The sequence below is a fragment of the Peromyscus californicus genome, unplaced genomic scaffold (genome assembly GCF_007827085.1).
Source record: "Peromyscus californicus insignis strain IS unplaced genomic scaffold, ASM782708v3 Scaffold_7__1_contigs__length_154581171, whole genome shotgun sequence".
Taxonomy (NCBI): domain Eukaryota; kingdom Metazoa; phylum Chordata; class Mammalia; order Rodentia; family Cricetidae; genus Peromyscus; species Peromyscus californicus.
The window spans coordinates 142085262-142106859 of NW_026294595.1; the positions used below are offsets into that span (position 1 = coordinate 142085262).

Below are 21598 nucleotides of genomic sequence, written 5' to 3' on the forward strand. Positions count from 1 at the left end.
AGGCCTAATAGCAGTGAGCATGTTTGCGGTTACAGGGAGGTTTGCAAGCCATAGTCCCCTTGAAGTCAGCCTGAAATTGACACAAAGGTGAGTTTTCACCACTGACTTGGGCAAAGGCTGTGGTGACCAGAGTCAGGTGAGCAGCGTGGCCTGAGGACAAGCTAGCTGGTTCCTTCACTTCATCCACCAGTACCCCCAAGAGTCAGAACAGGGGCACAGACTCCAATGCTTTCGGGACCAGAAGGGACTAGGGGTACCAATGCTGACTTGGCCGAAACCTCATTCAAGGAAGGTGAATGCTGGGGACCCCAGGCAGAGCTACTCTTGGGACTGTCGGCCCCGTGTGGCCAGGGCATCCACAGGAATCCTCCACAGATAATATGATATCTACTGTGTTGTTTGACCGGATCTTTCTATGTAGCTCTGGCTATCCTGGACAAAGCTCTGTAGACCAGGCTGGTCTAGAACTCACAGAGATCCTCCTGCCTCTGCCTCCCTAGTGCTGAGATTAGAGGTGTGCACCACCACGCCTGGCTACTATGTTGATTTTGTTGTTTTTGGTTTTTTTGAGACAGGGTTTCTCTGTGTAGCCCTGGTTGTCCTGGAACTCATGTAGGTCTGCTTGCTTCTGCCTTGCAAGGACTAAAGGCATGAGCCATCATGCCTGGCTATGTTGATTTTTAAAGTACAGGCTGAACAAAGCTGTTCTGCCGGCCTGTGTACACTGTAGCAGGGGTTTGTGTGCTGGGATGCAGGGATAGACTCCCTAGACTGACTCTCCAAACATCTCACAGGGCCAGGTCTTTCCAGGTCACACTGCATCCCAGTCTTAACACAAGGAAAGCCCTGCTACCTACTGTCTGTGAATCAAGGACAGAGGACAGGCATCCACGGGAAGAGAGGGAGGGCCATGCCTCTTTAATAATCTGGGGACAGAACTTAAAACACACTGACGAATCCTTACGGGTCCTCCATGACCTATATCTGCCACGCTGGCCAAGGCCTGGGCTACACCGGCTGTTAAAGGTAGGGACAGCACTGCTCTGGGAGTTGGGGGCATGGTGGTGGGGACTGCTGGTACCACAGGACAGAAGGCATAGGGGAACCCAGAGCACAGGCAGCCTGATTTGGAAGTAAGTCTTCACAGCGGGATACAGAGCTTTCATTGGCTTTTCCTGCTCTCCATGCCCTCTATGTGCCCTCCTCTAGACACAGCATTCTAGAACAACAGGGAGCCAGTGAGGAAGGCACGGGAAGTCAGGAGACCCCAGGTGAGTGTCTTGTATGCTCCACAGGTCACAGCCTGACACGGTACCGGATGGGCACGTCCTCCTCAGGCTGCATCAGACCAAAGCCGTATCTGCTGAGGTCAAACTCAGGGACCTCTGTGTCCTCGTTGCCCAGCCGCAGGTCGAAGTGAGTCAGTAGGAGGACCACAAACCTGTAGGGAAAGAGGGTGTCAGCCTGTGTGCGTCTCTGGGTTTGGCAGAGCCTGGTAAGGTGAGGACAGCCGAGCTGAGTAAGGCTGAGTGGCTGTGCCCATGGCTGTCATTTCTGCATCACGGCCCTAAGAGCCAGAGTGTGGTTCCCCAGCTCTCCTGCCTGCAGCATCGCGTGCAGATAATGGAGCGGCCAGAGGGGGGGGCCCAGCCACGTGTCTCCAACCCCACACCCACAGCACCTGGGTAGTCCTGAGTCCCAGGTGCATCCCAATGCTCATGGTGACAAGACTGTCTCTTCCAGCCTCTCTACAAGCCTGCGCCCCCTTTCCCTAAGCTTAGCAATCTCATAGTCAGCCCCGGCCAGGGCCACACTCACCAGGAGTGCCTGTAAAATTAAAGCCAGTACCACTCCCTCAAGACTTCTTACATGTAACTGTCACCAAGGGCCACCTTTGCAAGGCGGCACTCTCTACCACCACCTTCTGGAGGCACATAAAGCTGTCATGTCTAGGATGCCATCAGTGCCTCAATGACAATGACAAGCTCTGCCTTGTGACTCACTACTGTCCACATGATCCTAGTTGTCCCGTGCCTCATCACTGTCCCCCACCTCAATTCAGGGGCCCAAAGCCAGGCAGAGCACACAGCAAGGACTTCTTCCTCTCACTGCAAGAGGAGCTGGCAAGTGGAGGAGCTGTGGGAAACTGGCCCACTGGACTTAAGGGAAAGTGACCCTCGCCGGGGTCTGTCCCACTTGGGGGCTTGGTTTTCCTGTGGGGTCAAAGTAAAGGTTTTCCTGTGGAGTGAAGGTAAGCTGGTTCCTCCAGCTCTGGAGGGAGAGCTTATCTAAGATAGGTCTTACGACCCGTGTCCCCAATGGGCGGAGCTATCACAGCTGCCATTGGCTGAGAGCTTCCTATCAGGGAGCTCACAATGACCGAGGTCACAACAAATTCTCTCAGTTGTTGAGTGCCATGAGTCAGGTACCATGCTAAACACATAAAACCCAGCACCTCTTTTGTCTGTCCCTAAACCGGATGAAGCAGGAACTGCAAAGCTCAGTCATAGCTATCAATCTGAATGAGAGAATCTGTCCTGGTGTGACTGATATGCTAGGGCACAAACATGAGCAGAGGCGACCTCACATTTGCTCGCATGCTGTTTCACGTTCCAGATGCAGCGGTGAATGCAGAGCCTGCACTAGCCAAGCATGCATGCATGAGCATCAGCTGACCGCCCTGTTCATCAGACTTTGTGCCTTTTAAAAAAGTTTTATTTTTTATTATGTGTGTGTGTGTGTGTGAGGGGGAGATGTATGTGCACATGAGTGCAGTACCCAAAGAGGCCAGAAGAGGGCATCAGACCCCCTGGAGCAAGAGTTACAGGTAGTTGTGAGCTGCCCAACTAGGGTGTTGGGAACTAAATTCAGGTGCTCTGCAGTAGCTTAGTCACTCAATTTCTGAGCCTGCTCTCCACCCTTATGCATTCTTTAAGCATGTGTAAAACTGCATGACCACCTTCCACTTGGCTCTAATCTTCCTCAGGTGTCACTGATGACATTTTAAGATGCTAGGCTTCAGGCTCCCTTTGCCTATAACCTGTGGTTTTATTTTGGGGGGTTAATTTGTGATGCTGAGGATGGAGCCTCATGTCTCGTGTGTGCTAGCCAGCACCCCACATCAAGACCCAACCTCAATCATCTTGTTATTCTTACTTTTGAGATAAGAGCTCATGAAGTGGCCAAAGCAGGCTTTGAACTCGCCATCCTCCTGCCTCAGCCTACCCCATGGCTGGCATTCTAAGTGCTCCTAAGCCTGGCACCCACTGTTTTCACTGCCTGATTATGCATGACAAGGTAGTTTGGGGGAAGGCACATTAAGCATTAGGGCAGAAGTGACTCCATCGTTATTTCCACTTTACTCTGAGAAAAGTGATCAAAAGGTTAACATGACTTACTGTCCCCTGGCATGGTGCCTGCATGTTAATGATGTGAATAATACAGACACTAGCTAACATTTCTCAAAGCCTGTGATGAGTCACATGGTGGGGTGGCCACTTAGAAAGCTCCATTCTGATCCATTTGGATCTGCAATCAGCACCTACATTCTATAGCTGAGGAGACAGGTTCCAGGATGGAGCAGTGGGCAGATAGCACAGTCCCTGGTCCAGGCGGGCTGTGACCCTGGAAACTGAGGGTCAGGGGAATCCCGGGAGGAGCACATCAGAGCTGCTCAGCTCTCTCGGGAGTTACAACAGCCAAGAGGGGGACCCTGAAGTTCAGCCAGTTTCTGCCACAAAGGTCTGAACCTGCTGCGGCAGCCACAGATGGACAGCCACGGACAGCTGGACTCAGCAGCCAGCGTTTGGTGTTCCCACGCCACCCTCACAGGGAGAACACTCCTGCCAGATCTGACCATTGTGTAAGAAATCAGAAACGTGGCTTATTTTTTTTTTTCCCCAAGAACTCTTCTGATTTTTAAAAACACAAATAAACTGATTTGCGGACAGGAGTTGAGTCTCTGCCGGTTTGGAATCAGCCTAAGGCCATCAGTCAAAGCAGTGAAGGTATCAAGTGTCACTGCACCTTGACTACATCCTGGACCACATCCAAGTCCTGCCCTGGTCACACCCCACCAACCGGCCCCTTCCCTGCTGGGCCGTGCATGCTGTGGCCATGCATGCTGCCCCCACGCACTGCCCCTCGAGGACTCACTGTTTGATACTGTTGATGGCATAGCTCTTCCCCAGGCACTGGTTGTACCCTGCTCCCCATGGCATGTTGTAATTCTTCAGCCGTTTCCCATCTTTGTAAAAATCCTTCTTCTCTGACCCATCTGGGTTCAAGAATCGGTTGTATTTAAACACCTGAAACGAGAGGGTGATGTGTGACGTCACTCCACACAAGCCTGCACCAGGACAAAGGACTGGGGATCTCGTGCAGACTTGTCACAACTGAGCATAATGGGAAGTGACTGGACAGGGGCTGGTTTTAAGGGCTGTGGAGATGACAATTCCCAGGCTGCAGAGGGAGCAAGGATCACAGCAGGGCTGCCACTCAGGACCAGCTGATCCCTCAGCCGCTCATTTCTCCCACACCCACAGTCCCTGAGATGTTCAGTCCTGCCCCTGCTACTGACCTCAGGCTCTGTGTAGATTTCTGGGTCCTTTTGGGGACTCAGGAAAGGAAAGAGGAGGAGGCGGTCACCACGTCGAAGAGAGAATTCCCTCCCATCTGCCATAGGCAAAGCCAGGTCTGCCATGACCTCACGAGTGATGAATGGGGCAGCCGTGAGCCGGAGGGTCTCATTTAGCACACTGTCTGCAAGAACAAGGCAAGAAGGGTTAGCAAGCTGCCCTCTCACCCCCTGGACAAACAGAGCAGTGGCCAGAGGCTGCAGACCTTGCACACAGTCACACAGCAAGGTGGGAAAAGCCAGGTGACAAAATGTGCGCTCTGTGGTCCCCGAGAAATGCTTGGATGTGAGGGGACATGGGAAAGTGGGAGCCACAGGGATATCAGACAGCTGAGGGGGAGAGTTTAGGGCCTCGGTGTCTGCTTCTACCTACAGTGTACATTCCATTCTGGAAATAGTCCCCTGACCTTCCTCTAGGGACCACACCCCTGTTTCCAGAAATTGAACAGTTGACCTACTCTTAGCTGGCGGGTTTGGGCTTTCATGGGCTCAGCTCACCCCCTTGAGCCCTGTGTTTGGGTTCTGGATGGCAGGCATATAACCCAAAAAGCCAATGAACACATTCCTGGGACTTTAGATAGGAATGCTGGATGAGAGGCCCTGCCGGCAGCTGCTGGCCTCCATAGACCAGGAGCACCCACAGTAGAAAATGAGGCTGAAGGACGGGGAGAGACTTAGCCCTGGCAACACTTTTCAAGCACCTGGGTCCACCTGAGCCTGAAGCTAGAGACTTTCAGTTGCAGGACTCAGATTGAGCCCCTTTCCCATTACAGGTGCTTCAGAAACACTTGACACTAAGAATCCCTTGAGACCAGGAGACTTGGGTAGTGATACTGGGCATGGAGGACACGGAGGGACCCTTGGAGGTAGCCAGGTTAGCAGGTTTGGCCATCCTACCTAGCACAGGCATGCTGTCCAGAACCTTCTGTGGGAGGGTGGGCATCTGTGACACAGGCTGCTCTGCTTGCCAGACGACACGCTTCAGTTCTTCGTGGACAGCCTCCAGGGCTTCGGGATTCTTGAGGAGGAAGAGGAGGAGCCAGAAGGCCGTGGGACCCATATTCCCCTGCAACAAGGAGAAGCCTGTCACTCACCAAATGACCAAGAGGTCTCCTCAGGCTGAGCTACAGTGCAGCGCTCAGCATGCCTGGTTCCCACGCTGGCTCATGACCCAGGCATCGCCAGTTATCTTCAGCCCCAGACTGTGGCCAAAGTGTGCTTGGAGCTTTGTTTGGTTCAGCCTGGTACCTGCGTGAAGGCTACTTACTCCTGCCGTCTCGTCATCGAGTGAAGCCCCTGGTCTGGGGTCGCCCAGGGAAGCCTCCGTAACTCATGTGAAGGCCCTGGTCTGGGGTCACCCAGGGAAGCCTCCGTAACTCATGTGAACAAGTGTACAAGAGGAGCAAGTCCGCGAGGCAGAACACTGGGAATGTCAGAGGGTGGCCAAGCCTGGGGCTTCCCGTGTTCCTCTACAGTTTCCACAGAAGAAGCAGATGACGTCTCCCTGCCCTTGAACTTGGGCTCAGTCATGGACTTGCTTTGACCAACAAATAACATGAAGTGGAATTAATGAATAGTAGATCTCTGGCCTTCAGAGACCTTGTTTACGTGCCCGCTTTGACTGGGCCTTTGGATCTAGGGTGAAAGACACACAGGGCCCAGCTAAACAGCCCCAGCTGGGTCAGTTTAGACCAGCCAGATCCACAGACCTGTGAGTGCCTGCCGGGTTTAACTAGCTGATAACAATAGCTATTTATAGTTTAGAAGACCAAGTTTCCTTAATGTTTCTTGTGTTACGGTTAATCTCTCGAAGGATGAGCAGAGAAGCATTTAAATAAAGATTGTTAGTTTTTTTAACAAAAATTCATTGAAACTTCCCAAAAGATCACCTAGGAAAATCAATGACATGGTGTGCTCCAAGCCCGGGTCAGACCTGCCTAAACATCTTCACTGGGCTCCTCCTCACCTTTCACTGATTCGAACACGGATCCAGAGCAACCTCAAGCTGCAAGGAGGTTTTGTCTATCCTAAAAGTGACTGTAGTCACAGGCTCAAACAGCATCAGTAGACATCATCTTTCCCAATAAGGTCTTACGAACATAACTGCATTGGGCAGAGGACAGGAACTGCATTCCTAATACCGAACCCCGAAATTGGAGACAAGCTGACACCAGAGAGGAGAATGATGGCCTAACATGTGGTAAATTGTTTAAAAAAAAAATTAAAAATCCCGGTTCCAGCCGGGCGGTGGTGGCGCACGCCTTTAATCCCAGCACTCGGGAGGCAGAGCCAGGCGGATCTCTGTGAGTTTGAGGCCAGCCTGGGCTACAGAGTGAGTTCCAGGACAGGCTCCAAAGCTACACAGAGAAACCCTGTCTCGAAAAAAAAAAAAAACAAAAACAAAAAAAAAAACCCGGTTCCTTTGGGTCTGAAAGACACACAGGAGCGAGCAGAAGGCTGCAAGGTATGGGGCAGGGCTCGTGGGAGCTGCTGTGTGTGTCTGAAGAGGGGTCATGTGAGGGACAGAGACACAGGGCCCCGCCCTGAGGTCCCCTGTGGGACAGAGGCCGGGAGGTTGAGGGACAGACTGACTTTCTGTTGGGGTGGGGGTGCAGATGCAGGTGTGTTCACATGTGGAGGTCAGAGGGCAACCTCTGCTGTCATTCCTCAGGCGACACCTGTTTTAAGACAGCTGGCTGGCTAGCGAGCTTCGGGGGTCTGGCCGTCTCGTCCCCGTGCTGCGATCGCAGACGCGTGCCTTCTCTGGCCGTCTCGTCCCCCCGTGCTGTGATCGCAGACGTGTGCCTTCTCTGGCCGTCTCGTCCCCCCGTGCTGTGATCGCAGACGCGTGCCTTCTCTGGCCGTCTCATCCCGTGCTGCGAGCTGCGATCGCAGACGTGTGCCTTCTCTGGCCGTCTCGTCCCCCCCATGCTGCGATCGCAGACGTGTGCCTTCTCTGGCCGTCTCGTCCCCCCATGCTGCGATGTGTGCCTTCTCTGGCCGTCTGGTCCCCGTGCTGCGATCGCAGACGCGTGCCTTCTCTGGCCGTCTCGTCCCCGTGCTGCGATCGCAGACGTGTGCCTTCTCTGGCCGTCTCGTCCCCGTGCTGCGATCGCAGACGCGTGCCTTCTCTGGCCGTCTCGTCCCCGTGCTGCGATTGCAGACGTGTGCCTTCTCTGGCCGTCTCGTCCCCGTGCTGCGATTGCAGACGTGTGCCTTCTCTGGCCGTCTCGTCCCCGTGCTGCGATCGCAGACGTGTGCCTTCTCTGGCCGTCTCGTCGTCCCCGTGCTGCGATCGCAGACGTGCCTTCACGCTTGGCTTATTTTTCTTTGTAACATGGGTTCTGGGAATGTTCTCGGGTCTTCGTGTTTACATGGCAAGCCCGTGACAAACGGCTCATCTCCCTGCCATGTCCCCAGCCCCAGACAGACGTTCTTTGTATGCACATATCCATTCAACCTGTTTGAATTTCTTTTGTTGTTTTTAATTTTCTTTTATTTTTTTGAGCTTATACTATAATGACATCATTTCTTCCCTTCTCTTTCCTCCCTCAAAACCTTTCTTTTCATACACTCCTTGCCCTCTTTTAAATCCATGGCCTTTTTTTTCTTTCTTTCTTTCTGTTTTTTTGTTTTGTTTTGTTTTGTTTTTCAAAGCAGGGTCTCTCTATGTAGCCCTGGCTAACTTAGAACTCGATACTCTAGTTCTAATATTAAGGCTGGTCTCAAACCTATAGATGCACCTGTCTTTACCCTTAGAGTGTTGGCATTAAAGGTGTGTGCCACCACACCTGGGCCCGATTGGATTTCCTACTGGATGTTCCGTTTTTAACGGGTGCACTGCAGGAGTGTCCTGCATGGTTTTCATGGTGGTCTGCCATGTCGTGAGGATTGTCCATGTTATGGTATGAAATCAAATAGAAAGCTGGATTTAGACAAATGAATGGCCTTAGCATCCTTCTGCCAACTGCACGGTGTGTGTGTACGCACATATGTGCACCCTGGATTTCCCCTAGGTAGCTAGCCTCAGCTAGCTTATGGTCTAATTTTTCTGGTCTAACCTTGTCTCACGGTCAGGCTGAAGGCAGAGGCAGTAGTGGAGCAGGAAGAGGATGCGGAAAGGTGGCTGGCCTGAGGTGGAGAAGCTAGTCAGCTCTCTATCACCAGAGTCCCCAGGGCAGTGGTTGCCCGAGACTGGAGCCAGCCTGTCCCAGCTCCAGACACCTACCTCCACCCCCAACACACCCCAGCCTGGACCTTCGATCTCGGTCTTCAGGAGCTGCCTCCTCCCAGGTCTTGGGATGCTGGGGTGTGTGTTACCTCCCCCATCAGTCTCCTCCTGGCCCTCGGACCCCAGTTTCAGGCAGCTTGGAGAGAATCCAGACGATGTTTGTAAAGCGCTCAATGGGACCGTTGGCCCACAGGACAGCTCAATATCACTCGGAGTTATTACTTGTGACTCGCGGTCTCCAATCTGCAATAGCCGCCACAGCCACAGTTCCTGGACTTCCGCAGCTTCTTCCGGCTCCTCAACCTGCCTCCCAAACACTGTTTGTATGGGTGTCCCCACCTCCTCGGCACTGCCCGCATGCCTCCTTGGCTGGCTCCCTTCTTCTCCCCCCATACCCCGTGCAATGGCATTAACTGCCGTCTGTCCACCGTTGGGTCCCACAGGTTTTCTCTGGCTTACATCCTTACCCTGAGCTCTAGACCCTCAGCATCTCATGTGACCAAACCCCGAGCTTCTGCCTTGATTGCCCCTCCACCGTCTTCCCCAGCTGTTAGCAGCCTTTTCCCCCTCCTGGGCTCACACCAAAGCTGACTGGATACTTGCTGATACTGGTTCCCAGCCTTGCACCCACCATGGGGGACTCCAGGACCTGCCACCTCTCCCCTGCCCTCTCCACCCCGCAGTCTCCGACCCAGAGACTGCGGTCTCCTGGCCTCCATTTCTCCTCTGAAGCACAACAGGCCACATCTGCTGCTTGGAACGAAGCTCCCTCATTGGAGGGGTCTGAGGGGTCTGAGGGGCTCTCAGATTGCTACCTCTCCATACATCACTCTCACGCAGACTTCATGGCCTCTGCCCCTGTTCTCTCTGCCTGGAACTCTCATTCCAGAGACCCCCATGGTGGCTCACCCTTCACGCCAGGTCTCTGCTCAGATGTCACCTGTCCAGTGGTGCCTCTCTACTGTTCTCTCTCATGACCTCACAGACTCACCCATCCATTAACTGTGCTCTTCCCTGCTGGAAGCTTGCTCTGTAGATGAGAACTTTCATCTGCCCTGCCCACTACTCTATACCCAGTTTCTAGAATGAAGCCACGTACACATACACATGGAGGCTGAATACATTTCTGTTGCTGATGTTTCATTTGGTTGGTTTTTGGAAACAAGATCTCATGTATCCCAGGCTAGCCTCAAACTCACCATAGAGTGTGACCTTGAACTTGTGGACCTCCTGCCTCCACCTCTCAAGTGCCGGGATGGCAGGTGTATGTTACTGGCCTGGTTCTACAGATCTCTGTTGAAACACTTTGGAAGCCTTTGCTACCTGCTGGGTGCAGGTCAAAAGCTCCTTTCACTGTCCCACCATACCCTGAGGAAGGAGCTGCATAGCTATTGTATGGGTGGGTAAACTGAGGCACTGCAGGGTGTGGTGACTGACTTGCTAGAAAATGAAAGCCACCTCATATCCAGGCAGGCCCCACAGCTGGTGTCTAGAGTTGTTGGACCATACAGCCTCCTGCCTGGATGTCATGACTCAGAGTCCTCCAGGCCCCTCTGCTGGGAGGACCTGTCCCCACTCCAAGCCTTGCTGGAGGCCATTCCCTGGGATCTGGCTCTCAAGTGCCTGGCCAACTCCCTACTCTGTGGACAGAGGTCACTTCCACAGGGGGCTCTGAGGACACTCGGGAGCACCCTGTCCTTTTGGCCCATAAATATGTTATCAGGCATGCGTAGGGCCAACTGCTGATTAAACCCTGGCCTGCCGCTGCCAGCTTTTGCCTGCAGGACAGTTAATAGCTCTGAGGACAACTAAAAATAAGTCGCCAGTCGATGAAGAGGAATCACCCAGGGAGATCAGCCTGTCCGACAGTCGCTGCCAAGTGGGGCCTAGAGAAGGCAAGGGGCTGGGCTGGGTGAGAGCAGTGACCAGGCCTCAGACCCACAGCATCCAAGCGATTGCTCCTTCCTCCTATGTCAACATTTACTCCATGCCTAACATCACTGATTGCCATCTTAGTTCCCTTTATCTATCTGATTCTCCAATATCTCAGTGGCCAGCACAGCCTCCTCACTGGTGACCTGTCCTGTCCATAAGGGGAACCTTAAGATCCCAGAAATCAAGGCTGGGGGGATGGCTCAGAGGTTAAAAGCGTTCACTGTTCCTTCAGAGGACCTAGGTTCAATTCCCAGCACCCATGTGGTAGCTCATAACCATCTATAACTCCAGTTTCATGGGATCTGCTGCCCTCTACTGGCCTCCTAGGTACCAGGTACACACACACACACACACACACACACACACACACACACACACACACACTTAAATAAATAAATGAATAGTTTCTTTTAAGAAGGAAAATCCTGGAACTCTCGCTTGGCCCCCCTCTCCCGAGGAGATTCACGCCCGAGGAGACTCACGCCATTGCTCTTCTTGCGGTGTGCTTACTCACCTGGCTTCCGCCACATTCAAGTCCTTGCCGTTGCCCTGGCAGGCTTCAACACTGCACTTGCTGTCTCCCCTGCCTGAAATATTTCCAGATTCCCAGATCTCTGAGGCTAGCTTTCTTGACATCTAGACACAGCTCAAACATCTCTACTGGAGGGGCCTCCCTGAGCCTCCAGCTGTGACACCCTGACAGCTCCAACCGCAGCCCTGCTTCCTACCACACATTCTCCTCCCTGGCCATTAAGCAGTTTCCGGATCTCAGCTCCCTGCCCCAGCCTGGCTGAAATGCAGGCATTCCCAGAAGGACCTGCTGGAAGCACTCACAGGAGCTTTTCAGTGATTCTCAGAATCACTGGTCTGCACACTTCAAAAACAAAAGCAAATAAAAACGCCAAGGTCGCGGAAAACAGTGAGAAGCAGAGAACACCAGAAGAATGGAAACTAAAGAGGCAGAAGGGCTTGGGTGCTGATGCAGGCCCGGGCTGGGATGAGCGTTAAGTGACTGCAATAGCTCTTCTCGGTTGTCAGCTTGAGATGCAGAATCACTGGGGAGAAGGCCTCTGGCATGCCTGCGAGGACAACCCTGCCTTAACCAAGGCAGGAACCACTCCCTGGGTGGCTGCACTCCTGGGCTGGGTCCTGCCCTGTGTCAGGGGGCAGAGGAGCTGAGCACAGACGATGTTCTCTGTTCTATGCTTTTTGACCACAAGTGACTAGATGTCAAGCTCCTGCCGCTGTGACTTTCCCACAGCGATGGACTGTGACCTGGAACTGTGATTAAAACACATCCTCCCTTCCTGAACTGGCTTTTGTTGGAGGGTCTCATCACAGCAACGGGAAAGTAACAAAGACAGAGGCATCGCTGGGATGACCGTGGGACACGGTTAGACCACGATCATGGGGCTGGGCTAAGCCTCCTAGTTTGGCATCAGGCTGTGGTTACATGGGAGGAAGTGCTGACGTAAGCAGAGGGAAAGAGCTGGGCTCTCTGCAACTCAGCCACAAATGGGACAAAATCACAGCAGGAGAGGGGGAAAGATCTAAGGTGTGAGGGGCTGGAGACCCAAGTCCAGGAGTTCATTAAACTGCATGTGAACTTTCCAGCATGCACAAGGCCTCATCCACCCCAGCACATTATAAACCAGGCATGGTGGCACAGACCTATAATCCCAGCATTCAGGAGGTGGAGGAAGGAGGATCACGTGTTCAAGGTCATCCCTGGCTACATAGCAAGATTGAGGCCAGCCTGGGCTCCATGAGACCCTCTTTTCTATCAGTCTGCCATTTCCCCATATGTTAAATAAGCAATGCCTGTCATACAGACTGCTGGGTTACAAAGCTGCTGGACGGGACAAAGAGCAAGGAGTGGGAGCGGCCAGCAGGCTGTGTGCTCACACCCTCATCTGCTCACACCAGCACACTCACGTGAATTCCACACCTGCACACCCATGCATACCTGTGTGGCCCAGAGCTGCAGCACCAGTGCCCGCGCCTGCATCTCCTCCGACACCCCCATCTTCTCCAGGTGCCTCATGTAACCCTCCAGCCAGCTGCTCCGGTCAGCCCTGGTGGCCAGTTGGGCTGGGGACAGCAGCTTCCACAGGCGGCCTTTGACACTGCATGCGTAGTCTTTATCCCCTGCAGGGACAGAGCACAGAGGGGAAAGGTTTTAGAGTATTGCCAGGGCCAGGGCCACCCAGCCTCAGCTTTGCACAAAGCCACAAGTGTTCTGGGTGTCACTGGTGGGAAAGCTTGGGGTAAAGCTCTGTGAGAGTCACCTTGCCTGGGACCCATGTCACTTAGCAGAAAGACATAAGGCTCTGTCCCTGCAAGAGAGAACTCTCCATAGCAAAAACCAAATCAAGATTTGGTAAATGTGTGGGCTCTATGGAGCTGGGTAGGAGGACCACACTCCAGGCAACAGTCTCCCTCCTCAGGACCTAGCCCAGAGCAAGGCCAGACCATGCACACAAGACCAAGGGCTCAGCATACCAGAAAGAGCTGCACTGGCCATTGGTGGACACAGATCTGGGGTCTCCACTCAACTTCCTCTAGAGCAGACAGGTAAGGTCAGCGAAGGAAGAGACCCTGAGGAGACCATGTAGACCTGAATAATGAGGAGACCTCTAGGCTGCTGCAATACACCCCCCGGCCTGGCAGAGCAAGTGAATCCACCCAGGCAGAGTCGGTGCTTTCTAAAGAAGCCAGTGATCCAGGTGCTCTTGTAGAAACTCACATGTGTCTGTCTATAGTTCCTGGTGCTGGGGATGGAACTCAGGCCTTTGCACATACTGAGCTGCACCCTAGCCTCCTTCTCCATTTGTAACATTGGCATTGAAGCCGGCGAAGGTCGTAAAAGCACCTCAGAATACCTGAAGCTCAGCTTTGCCTCAAGGACACCAGCCTGGACATGAAGCAGGTATAGGAGAGGACCTCTGCCTACAGAGGTGACCCACAGGGCAGTGTGCTTGAAACAAAGTCAGGCACTGAGGGTCTACACGGAACAACACTGCTGGCATGTGGTCTGTGAGCTACAATGCAAGGCTAGGTTGTTGATGTGAATGCTATACCGTGAGCTGTCCCACCTGTCACATCCGCCGGTGACACCACAGTGGTTGCCCATCTGTACCAGGGTGGCATCATCTGGCAATGCTTTCCTAGGAACTAATCTCATCTTTATACCCCACCTCATAGCATACACACAAATATGAGGTTCACTGGTCTCCAAAGCTACCCCTGGGGAAACTGGGCACCACCTGGGGTTGCTGGAAGCTCTCTCACTGTATGTCAGGTGACCTGCCCAACAGACTGAGGCATGGCAGCCTCAGTCCCAGGAGCTTGTGTGTGCACGTGTTGAGGGGGCATGCATGCATGCACAGGTTTATGAGTGTGCACGTGTTGAGGGGGCATGCATGCATGCACAGGCTTATGAGTGTGCACGTGTTGAGGGGGGCATGCATGCATGCACAGGCTTATGAGTGTGCACGTGTTGAGGGGGCATGCATACATGCACAGGCTTATGAGTGTGTACATGCTGAGGGGGCATGCATGCACAGGCTTATGAGTGTGTACATATTGAGGGGGCATGCATGCACTGGCTTATGAATGTGCACATGTTGAGGGGGCATGTATGCACAGGCTTACAAGAGTGCATGTGTTGAGGAGAAAAGGCATGCATCCACAGGCTTACAAGAGTGCATGTGTTGAGGAGGCATGCATCCACAGGCTTACAAGAGTGCATGTGTTGAGGAGGCATGCATGAATAGGCTTATGAGTGTGCACATGTTGAGGGGGGCATGCAAGCATAGGCTTATGAGTGTGCATGTGTTGAGGGGGCATGCATGCACAGGCTTACAAGTATGCATGTGTTGAGGGGGGCATGCATGCATGTATATAAGGAGTTAAAGCTGAGTATCAGTCACTCTCCAGCTTCTTTCAGAGACACTGTATCTGTCACTGAACCTGGAGCTTGGGGATCTGGCGCACTGGCTGGCCAGCAAGTCCCAGGGGATCCCACTGAAAAGCCGCCAACCGACTTCAAAAGCAGTAAAACCCAGTGCTGGGACTGTGGGCATGCTGTCACACCCCACTTTACGTGGGCCCTGGGACTGGAACTCGGGTCCTCATGCCTGTGCGGTCAACACTCTGCCAACTGAGCCATCTCCCACTGTTTACTGTTTTTAGAGTCAGTTGGCAACATTTCCAGACAATGGGCTCAACTTCTCCGTACCATTTTGGGTGGTGCAACATTTCAGATTTAAAGTAGCAAGCCTATGGGCTCTTCTGAAGCACAAACTTCCTGTTTCCCACTGTACGGGGTTCTGGAGAGCTCCTCACGTCCTGGGAGCCCAGACTCCAGCCAGGCTGACTGTGAATCCCCGGGAGATATCAACATGGGGGATTTTTAAAAATCACCAAGGGACAGGAGGTGACATCACCCCAGCAATGCTCTGGATGTCCTCAAAGCCACCTGACCAGAGAGTCAGAAAAGAGGCAAAGGGTTCAACACAGCCACAGAGTGTCTGGCTGTCCCTGAGGCCCAACCTCACACATCAATCTCTTGTTGTGCAGTCACTGTGGCCGTGTGTGTGTGTGTGTGTGTGTGTGTGTGTGTGTGTGTGTGTGTGTGTACGCATGTGCAGATGTGTATGCTGTGTGGATGTACGCATGTAGAGACCAGAGATCGATGTTGGGAGCCTTTCTCTAGAGCAATGGTTCTCAACCTTCCTAATGCTTCGATCCTTTCATACAGTTCTTCATGTGGTGGTGACCCCCAGCCATCAAATTATTTTCATTGCTACTTCATGACTGTCATTTTGCTACTGTTACGAATCATAATGTAAAAATCTGTGTTTTCTGATGACCCCTGTGAAAGGGTCATTTGACCTAAAGGGGTCATGACCCACAGGTTGAGAACCACTTCTCTACTGCCTTCCACATTTTTTTTTTTTTTTTGAGATAGGATCTCTTACTAAACCTACAACTTGTCCTTCTAGCCACATTGGCCAGCCAGCGAACCCCAAAGGATCCTGGTGCATCCACCCCACTCCCAGTGCTGGGGTTACAGGCAGATGCCACCACACTTAATCTTTACTTAGGTGACGGGGTTCCAAATCAGGTCCTCATGCTCTGACATCAAGCACTTTACCCACAAGTCGCTTTTCCAGCTCTGGACTTTTTGTTTGTTTGTTTGTTGTTGTTGTTTTTGTTTGTTTTTCAAGACAGGGTTTCTCCATGTAGTTTTGGAGCCTGTCCTGGATCTCGCTCTGTAGACCAGGCTGGCCTCGAATTCACAGAGATCCGCCTGGCTCTGCCTCCCAAGTGCTAGGAGTAAAAGTGTGCGCCACCACTGCCCAGCTTTTTCAGCTATGGACTTTTATAACAACTAAAAAGCACCTCAGGATGGTTGGCCCCATCCATCCCTGTGCCCAGAACAGTTCTAAGGACAGAGGAGGTGACCCAGAGATGGGAGATGCAGAAGCCTGTGTTGTGTGGGTCTGACTGAGGCCTGAACCATTTCTGGGACTCAGTCACTTCCTTATCCACAGAGAGAAGCCTTCAGCCTTGCAGCTCAAGTGTCTTTCCTGGACACCACAGCTCAGAGATGGTCCAGCAGAGACAAGCTGGGAGTGTTACCTCAGGGCCTTTAGAATCTTGATCACACCATGATTCTTTCTGTATATGACTCTTCTTGAGTGTGGTGGCACACATCTGCACTCGGGAGGCAGAGGCAAGAGGATCACCAGTTTGAGGCCAGCTTGGGCGACACAGGGAGTCCCCAGCTGTATTGGCCTACACAGCAAGATTACCTCTCAAGCACCCCCTGCTATTAAAAGCCCCTTTTCATAAAAAAACAAAAAAAAAGGTTCAAATAAAACACACACCTCCTTATTTGTTACTGCATAAGACTCTCGAGACTAGAGGCCCTGGAGGGTCAACTTTCCTTTAACATGTATGATTTTGTCAACATGGATACATTTATATTTGAAAGATACTTGAAAAGATGGAGAACTCCACATACGTACAGGGAACACTGAGAGAAACCCAGTGTGGGCGCATACCTGTGATCCTAGCACCCAGGAGTGGAGGCAGGAGGATTGGAAGTTCAAAGTCATCCTTGGATACCAGGTGAGTTTGAGGCCGACCTACAAGAGATTCTGACCAAATATATATATATATATATGTGTGTGTGTGTGTGTGTGTGTGTGTGTGTATGTGTGTGTGTGTGTGTGGTGTATGTGTGGTGTATGTGTGTGTGTGGTGTATGTGTGGTGTATGTGTGTGTGTGGTGTATGTGTGGTGTGTGTGTGTGTGTGTGTGTGTGTGTGTGGTGTGTGTGTATGTGTGCATGTGTGTGGTGTATGTGTGGTGTGTGTGTGTGTGTGTGTGTGTGTGTGTGTGTGTGTGTGCGTTTAAAGGAGGAGGAGCAAGAGGAGGAGACAGCAACCTTAGAGTTCACACTCGTTGTGCTGTAGAAATTCATTCTCTCTTCCTTATCTAAATCCTCGAAGGCAGGAATCCAAACACATCATTGCCACATCTGGATTGAGGTGGAAGGTTCTGGCCAACGTCCTGCACCTTGGTCAGCAACTATCATGGATTTCATCCCCTTCTATTTCACAGATTTGGGGGCTGCTCTCACGTGATGCCTCATGTATTTAATCAGCCCCCACTCTGGCCCAGGTGAGTTCTAGCTCCTGCTGTCCCAGGCAATGTGGCCATGAGTCTTTTTCTCTGCCACCATATGTGTGTATTTCTAGAGGATCATTTCCTGGGAGAGAGCACAGGAGAAAAAGATCTACATTTGATATTTTGGTGGGCTTTGCCCAGGTGGTCTTCTGTGCACACTCCACTCACATGGTCCATCAACTACTTGGTTCTACCTGAGGGCAACTGTCCAGCACTGCCACCTGCTGCTCACATTGGGAAACATAACCTTTCATGGATTGGTTATGGACTAGGCAACCATGGAGGGAGGGACAGTGGAAAAGATGCCAAGGTTTTCTGGAGAAGCAAGCGGTGCTGGGATGGATCACGTGTTTAACACGCTGGATTTTGCAGTCAGACAAAGGGTGCATGTTGCCCACTCTGCCACCCACCTGTTGCATCTAATGACAAATGCGTGCATCTGTGTGAGCCTCAGTTTTTCTATCTGCAAAGGGGCTTCTGTGATGTCAGCCCCCAGGGACTGCGTGAGACGATGAACAATCTCTATAAAGATGACTGTGTGGCCAGCTCACAGAAAAGGCATGCAGAGGCCAGAGAAGCCAGATGATGCCTCAGCGTGGTAGGCGGGGAGAGGAGCAGGGTGTTGACGCCCTTTTCTGCCCTCCGGGCTGGCAAGAATTTAAAGACTGATGACAGCATTCTGACAATGCTGTGACGATATGCAAGTGACAACAGAAAGCCACCAGCGTCTACCCAGCAGACTGGCAAAGCAGCAGAAAGACGGGTGGCAGCCCTAGGGTACGGCAGGTGCCTCATTTTCAGCGGAGGGGTGTGAACTGCTCCATGGCTGTGCACACTGTAATTCTGGCTCTTGGGAGGCTGAGATAGGAGATCCTAAATTTAAGGCCAGCCTTGTCTACAGAGAGACCCTGTTTCAAAAGAGCAAAAGGAAGCAGAAAGAAAACATTAAAAATACAAAGATGTGCCAGGTGGTGGTGCACGCCTTTTAATCCCTGCACTCAGGAGGCAGAGGCACTCAGATCTCTGTGAGTTTGAGGCTAGTCTGGTCTACAGAGTGAGTTCCAGGACAGTCGGGGGCAGGCAGAGAAACCCTATCTCAAAAAAACAACAAACAAACACACTGAGCTGTACCCCAGATGTGACCACACTCAGCCTGGTTGACGCTCAGAACAAAAGTCCTCAGTGCTGCTACGGCCTCGGACAACCCTGACACAGTGAGACCACAGAAACATGGGGAGGTGGAGCCCAGAGTCTGTCTTCTCCTCTCCTTTCTGCTGCGCTGTGCCACCAGAGCAGGGGGCAGAGAGAAGTGGCTATCTCTAAGCCACCAGCGGAGCAGAGATGCCAGAACACACGGCTGCTGTGGGATGGTCTGTATGTCAAGTGTGTTGCTGATTGGTCAATAAATAAATCACTGATTGGCCAGTGGCCAGGCAGGAAGTATAGGCGGGACAAGGAGGAGAATAAAGCTGGGAAGTGGAAGGCTGAGTCAGAGAGACACTGCCAGCCGCCACGATGACAAACAGCATGTGAAGATGCTGATAAGCCACAAGCCACGTGGCAAGGTATAGATTAATAGAAATGGATTAATTTAAGCTGTAAGAACAGTTAGCAAGAAGCCTGCCATGGCCATACAGTTTGTAACCAATATAAGTCTCTGTGTTTACTTGGTTGGGTCTGAGTGGCTGTGGGACTGGCAGGTGAGAGAGATTTGTCCTGACTGTGGGCCAGGCAGGAAAACTCTAGCCACACACGGCTGGTCCTGGCCTCCTCATGGCTCCCATCACATGTGCACTTGGCTTGGTCTCCTCCAGAGCTCCGAATCCAAACGGACCACCATGGTCTGAATGTGAAATGTGTCCCCAACAGGCTCACGTACTGAAGGTTTGGTCCCCAGCTGGTGGCATTATGGAGAGAGAGCTGGACTGTGAAGACACTAGCCTTGTGGGTGGGTTAATGCCCAGGGGAGTTCACAGCCAGAAAGGGCTAGTGGAAGAGGGGACCTGGAAGCAGCAGGTCACAGGACGTGCCTTTGAAGGGTGTGCCTTTCCCCCCAGACCCTTCCTCCAGCTCTCTCCACTTCCTGGCTGCCACGCGGCAAGCACCCTCCTCTGCCGAGCACTCCTGCCCATCATGTTGAGCCACATCACAGGCCAATAGTGATGCAGCCAGGTGGCTGTGGATTGAAGCCTTTGAAACCCGGAGCCAAATGCATCTTTCCATCTTTAAAGTGTTTTCCCTGGATACTTTATCACAGCAAGGTTCTCACTGCTTCTTTTACGTTAGTTAGTTAGTTTAAATTTTGGTTGTTTGAGACAGGGTCTGACTACATAGCCTCGCCTGTCCTAGAGCTTGTTGTGTAGACCAGGCTGACCTCAAACTGACAGAGAACTGCTTGCCTCTGCCTCCCGAGTGCTGGGACGAAAGGCATACGCCACTATGCCTGGCTCTTGTTGCTTCTTAAGGGAAATACCATCCAGTCTGTGCGTGGGGCCTGTGGTGGTTTGAAAGAAAACTATTAGGAGGTGTGGCCTTGTTGGAGTAGATGTGGTCTTGTTGGAGGAAGGGTGTCACTGGAGGTGGGTTAGAGGTCTCATATATGCTCAAGCCACACCCAGTGAGACAGACCACTTCCTCCGAGTAAGATGTAAGACTCTCAGCTCCTTCTCCAGCACCAAGTCTGCCTGCATACCACCATGTCATACCATGATGATAATGGACTAAACCTCTGAAAATGTAAGCCACCCCAATGTTTTTCCTCCATAAGAGCTGCTGTGGTCATGGTGTCTCTTCACAGCAATAGAAACTAAGACAGGGCCCACCACCCATTTCTGATGTGACCTCATGGTGCTTACCCACTGACAAGGATCCTCGAGCCAGTTTGGGGAGCAGCAGATCCAGCTGGCGGAAGGTGTGGAAGACATCAGCTGAATGGACACGGTCCTGGGCTTGGCTTTCATTGGTGCGTGGTGAGGCCTCCACTCCATACAGGGTCAGGTAGCCAGCTCTTGGGGTGACAGAAACAAGTCAGAGTCCTGTCTGCAGTTCCTGCCCTGCCTCAGGCTCCTGTCTTTAGTTCCTGCCCTGCCTCAGGCTCCTGTCTTTAGTTCCTGCCCTGCCTCAGGCTCCTGTCTTTAGTTCCTGCCCTGACTTCTCTCAGTGTTGGGCTGTGACCTGGAAATGTAAGATGAAATAAACTCTTTCTTCCCCAAGTTGCTTCAAGTCAGACTGTTTTACTACAGCAGCAGAATGAAACAGAACACCACCCCACCTTCCTGAGCTCCCCCAGTCATGGGTCTCCCAGAAGAGGATTTTCCAAGCAGGAAGATGGTGGAAACCAGAATGAGAGGGTGAGATAGAGAACCATGCCTAGTCCCCACCCTGCACCTCACCCACACAGTGTGCGCAGCAGTAGGCCGTGATGAATGTTGGGCCAGTGGGGTGGGGGTAGATAGGTTGATGGAGGAATGAGTGAGTGAGTGGGTGAGTGAGTGGGTGGATACACAGATGGATGAATGGGTGAATGGAGGTGAATGGGTGAGTGGATACATGGGTAGATGGATGGTGAGTAGGAAGGTGAATAGACAGATGGATAGGTGAATGGGTGAGTGGACCGATGGACGTGGGTGGCTGGTGGGAGGATGACTAGAAAGACAGGTAGATAAATAGAACACACTCCTGAGGACTCTGGTGACAGGTTATCACAATTCCGTCTAACAGGAGCCATCCAGGCCTCCATCACATCCCCTGTATGCACCCTACTTCCAGCCCATCCTGGTATCTGTGTCCCTGGAGACAAGCCCTTGGGGCCAACAAGAAGCCCACTTCTGGTCAGAGGTCAAGCTCAACCTTCCCCTACCTCAGCCCAGATGTTTCTCTTCCTCCCTTTCCTGATTATACTCTGGGTAGATGTGGGGAAGGCATAGTCCAGAATGTAAGTCAGCTCCCTCACAAGCGGAAGTGGATCCAGAACGCCACTAGGTGGCGCTCGGTGCCATAAACAGCAGAGACAAGGTTCAGCTGTCTCTAGACAGGGAGCCCCAGCAACCCAAGCCAGTATAGCCCTGCTGTGTGTGCAGACTCTCAAACCGGGAAGG

At 52.3% G+C, this 21598-nt stretch overlaps 1 protein-coding gene across 1 annotated transcript in view; it reads right to left on the minus strand.

Annotated features, from left to right (window-relative positions):
• The window catches only part of Ptgis (prostaglandin I2 synthase), a 41827-nt gene continuing 20229 nt past the window's right edge, over positions 1–21598 (minus strand). The window contains exons 5-10 of the mRNA XM_052725442.1: positions 20357–20508; positions 12769–12950; positions 5534–5702; positions 4580–4761; positions 4156–4307; positions 1–1441 (exon numbers count right to left, since the gene is read on the minus strand). Coding sequence (XP_052581402.1) covers positions 1297–1441; positions 4156–4307; positions 4580–4761; positions 5534–5702; positions 12769–12950; positions 20357–20508 — 982 coding nt within the window. The 3' untranslated portion in view covers positions 1–1296. The remainder of the gene's footprint in view (positions 1442–4155; positions 4308–4579; positions 4762–5533; positions 5703–12768; positions 12951–20356; positions 20509–21598) is intronic.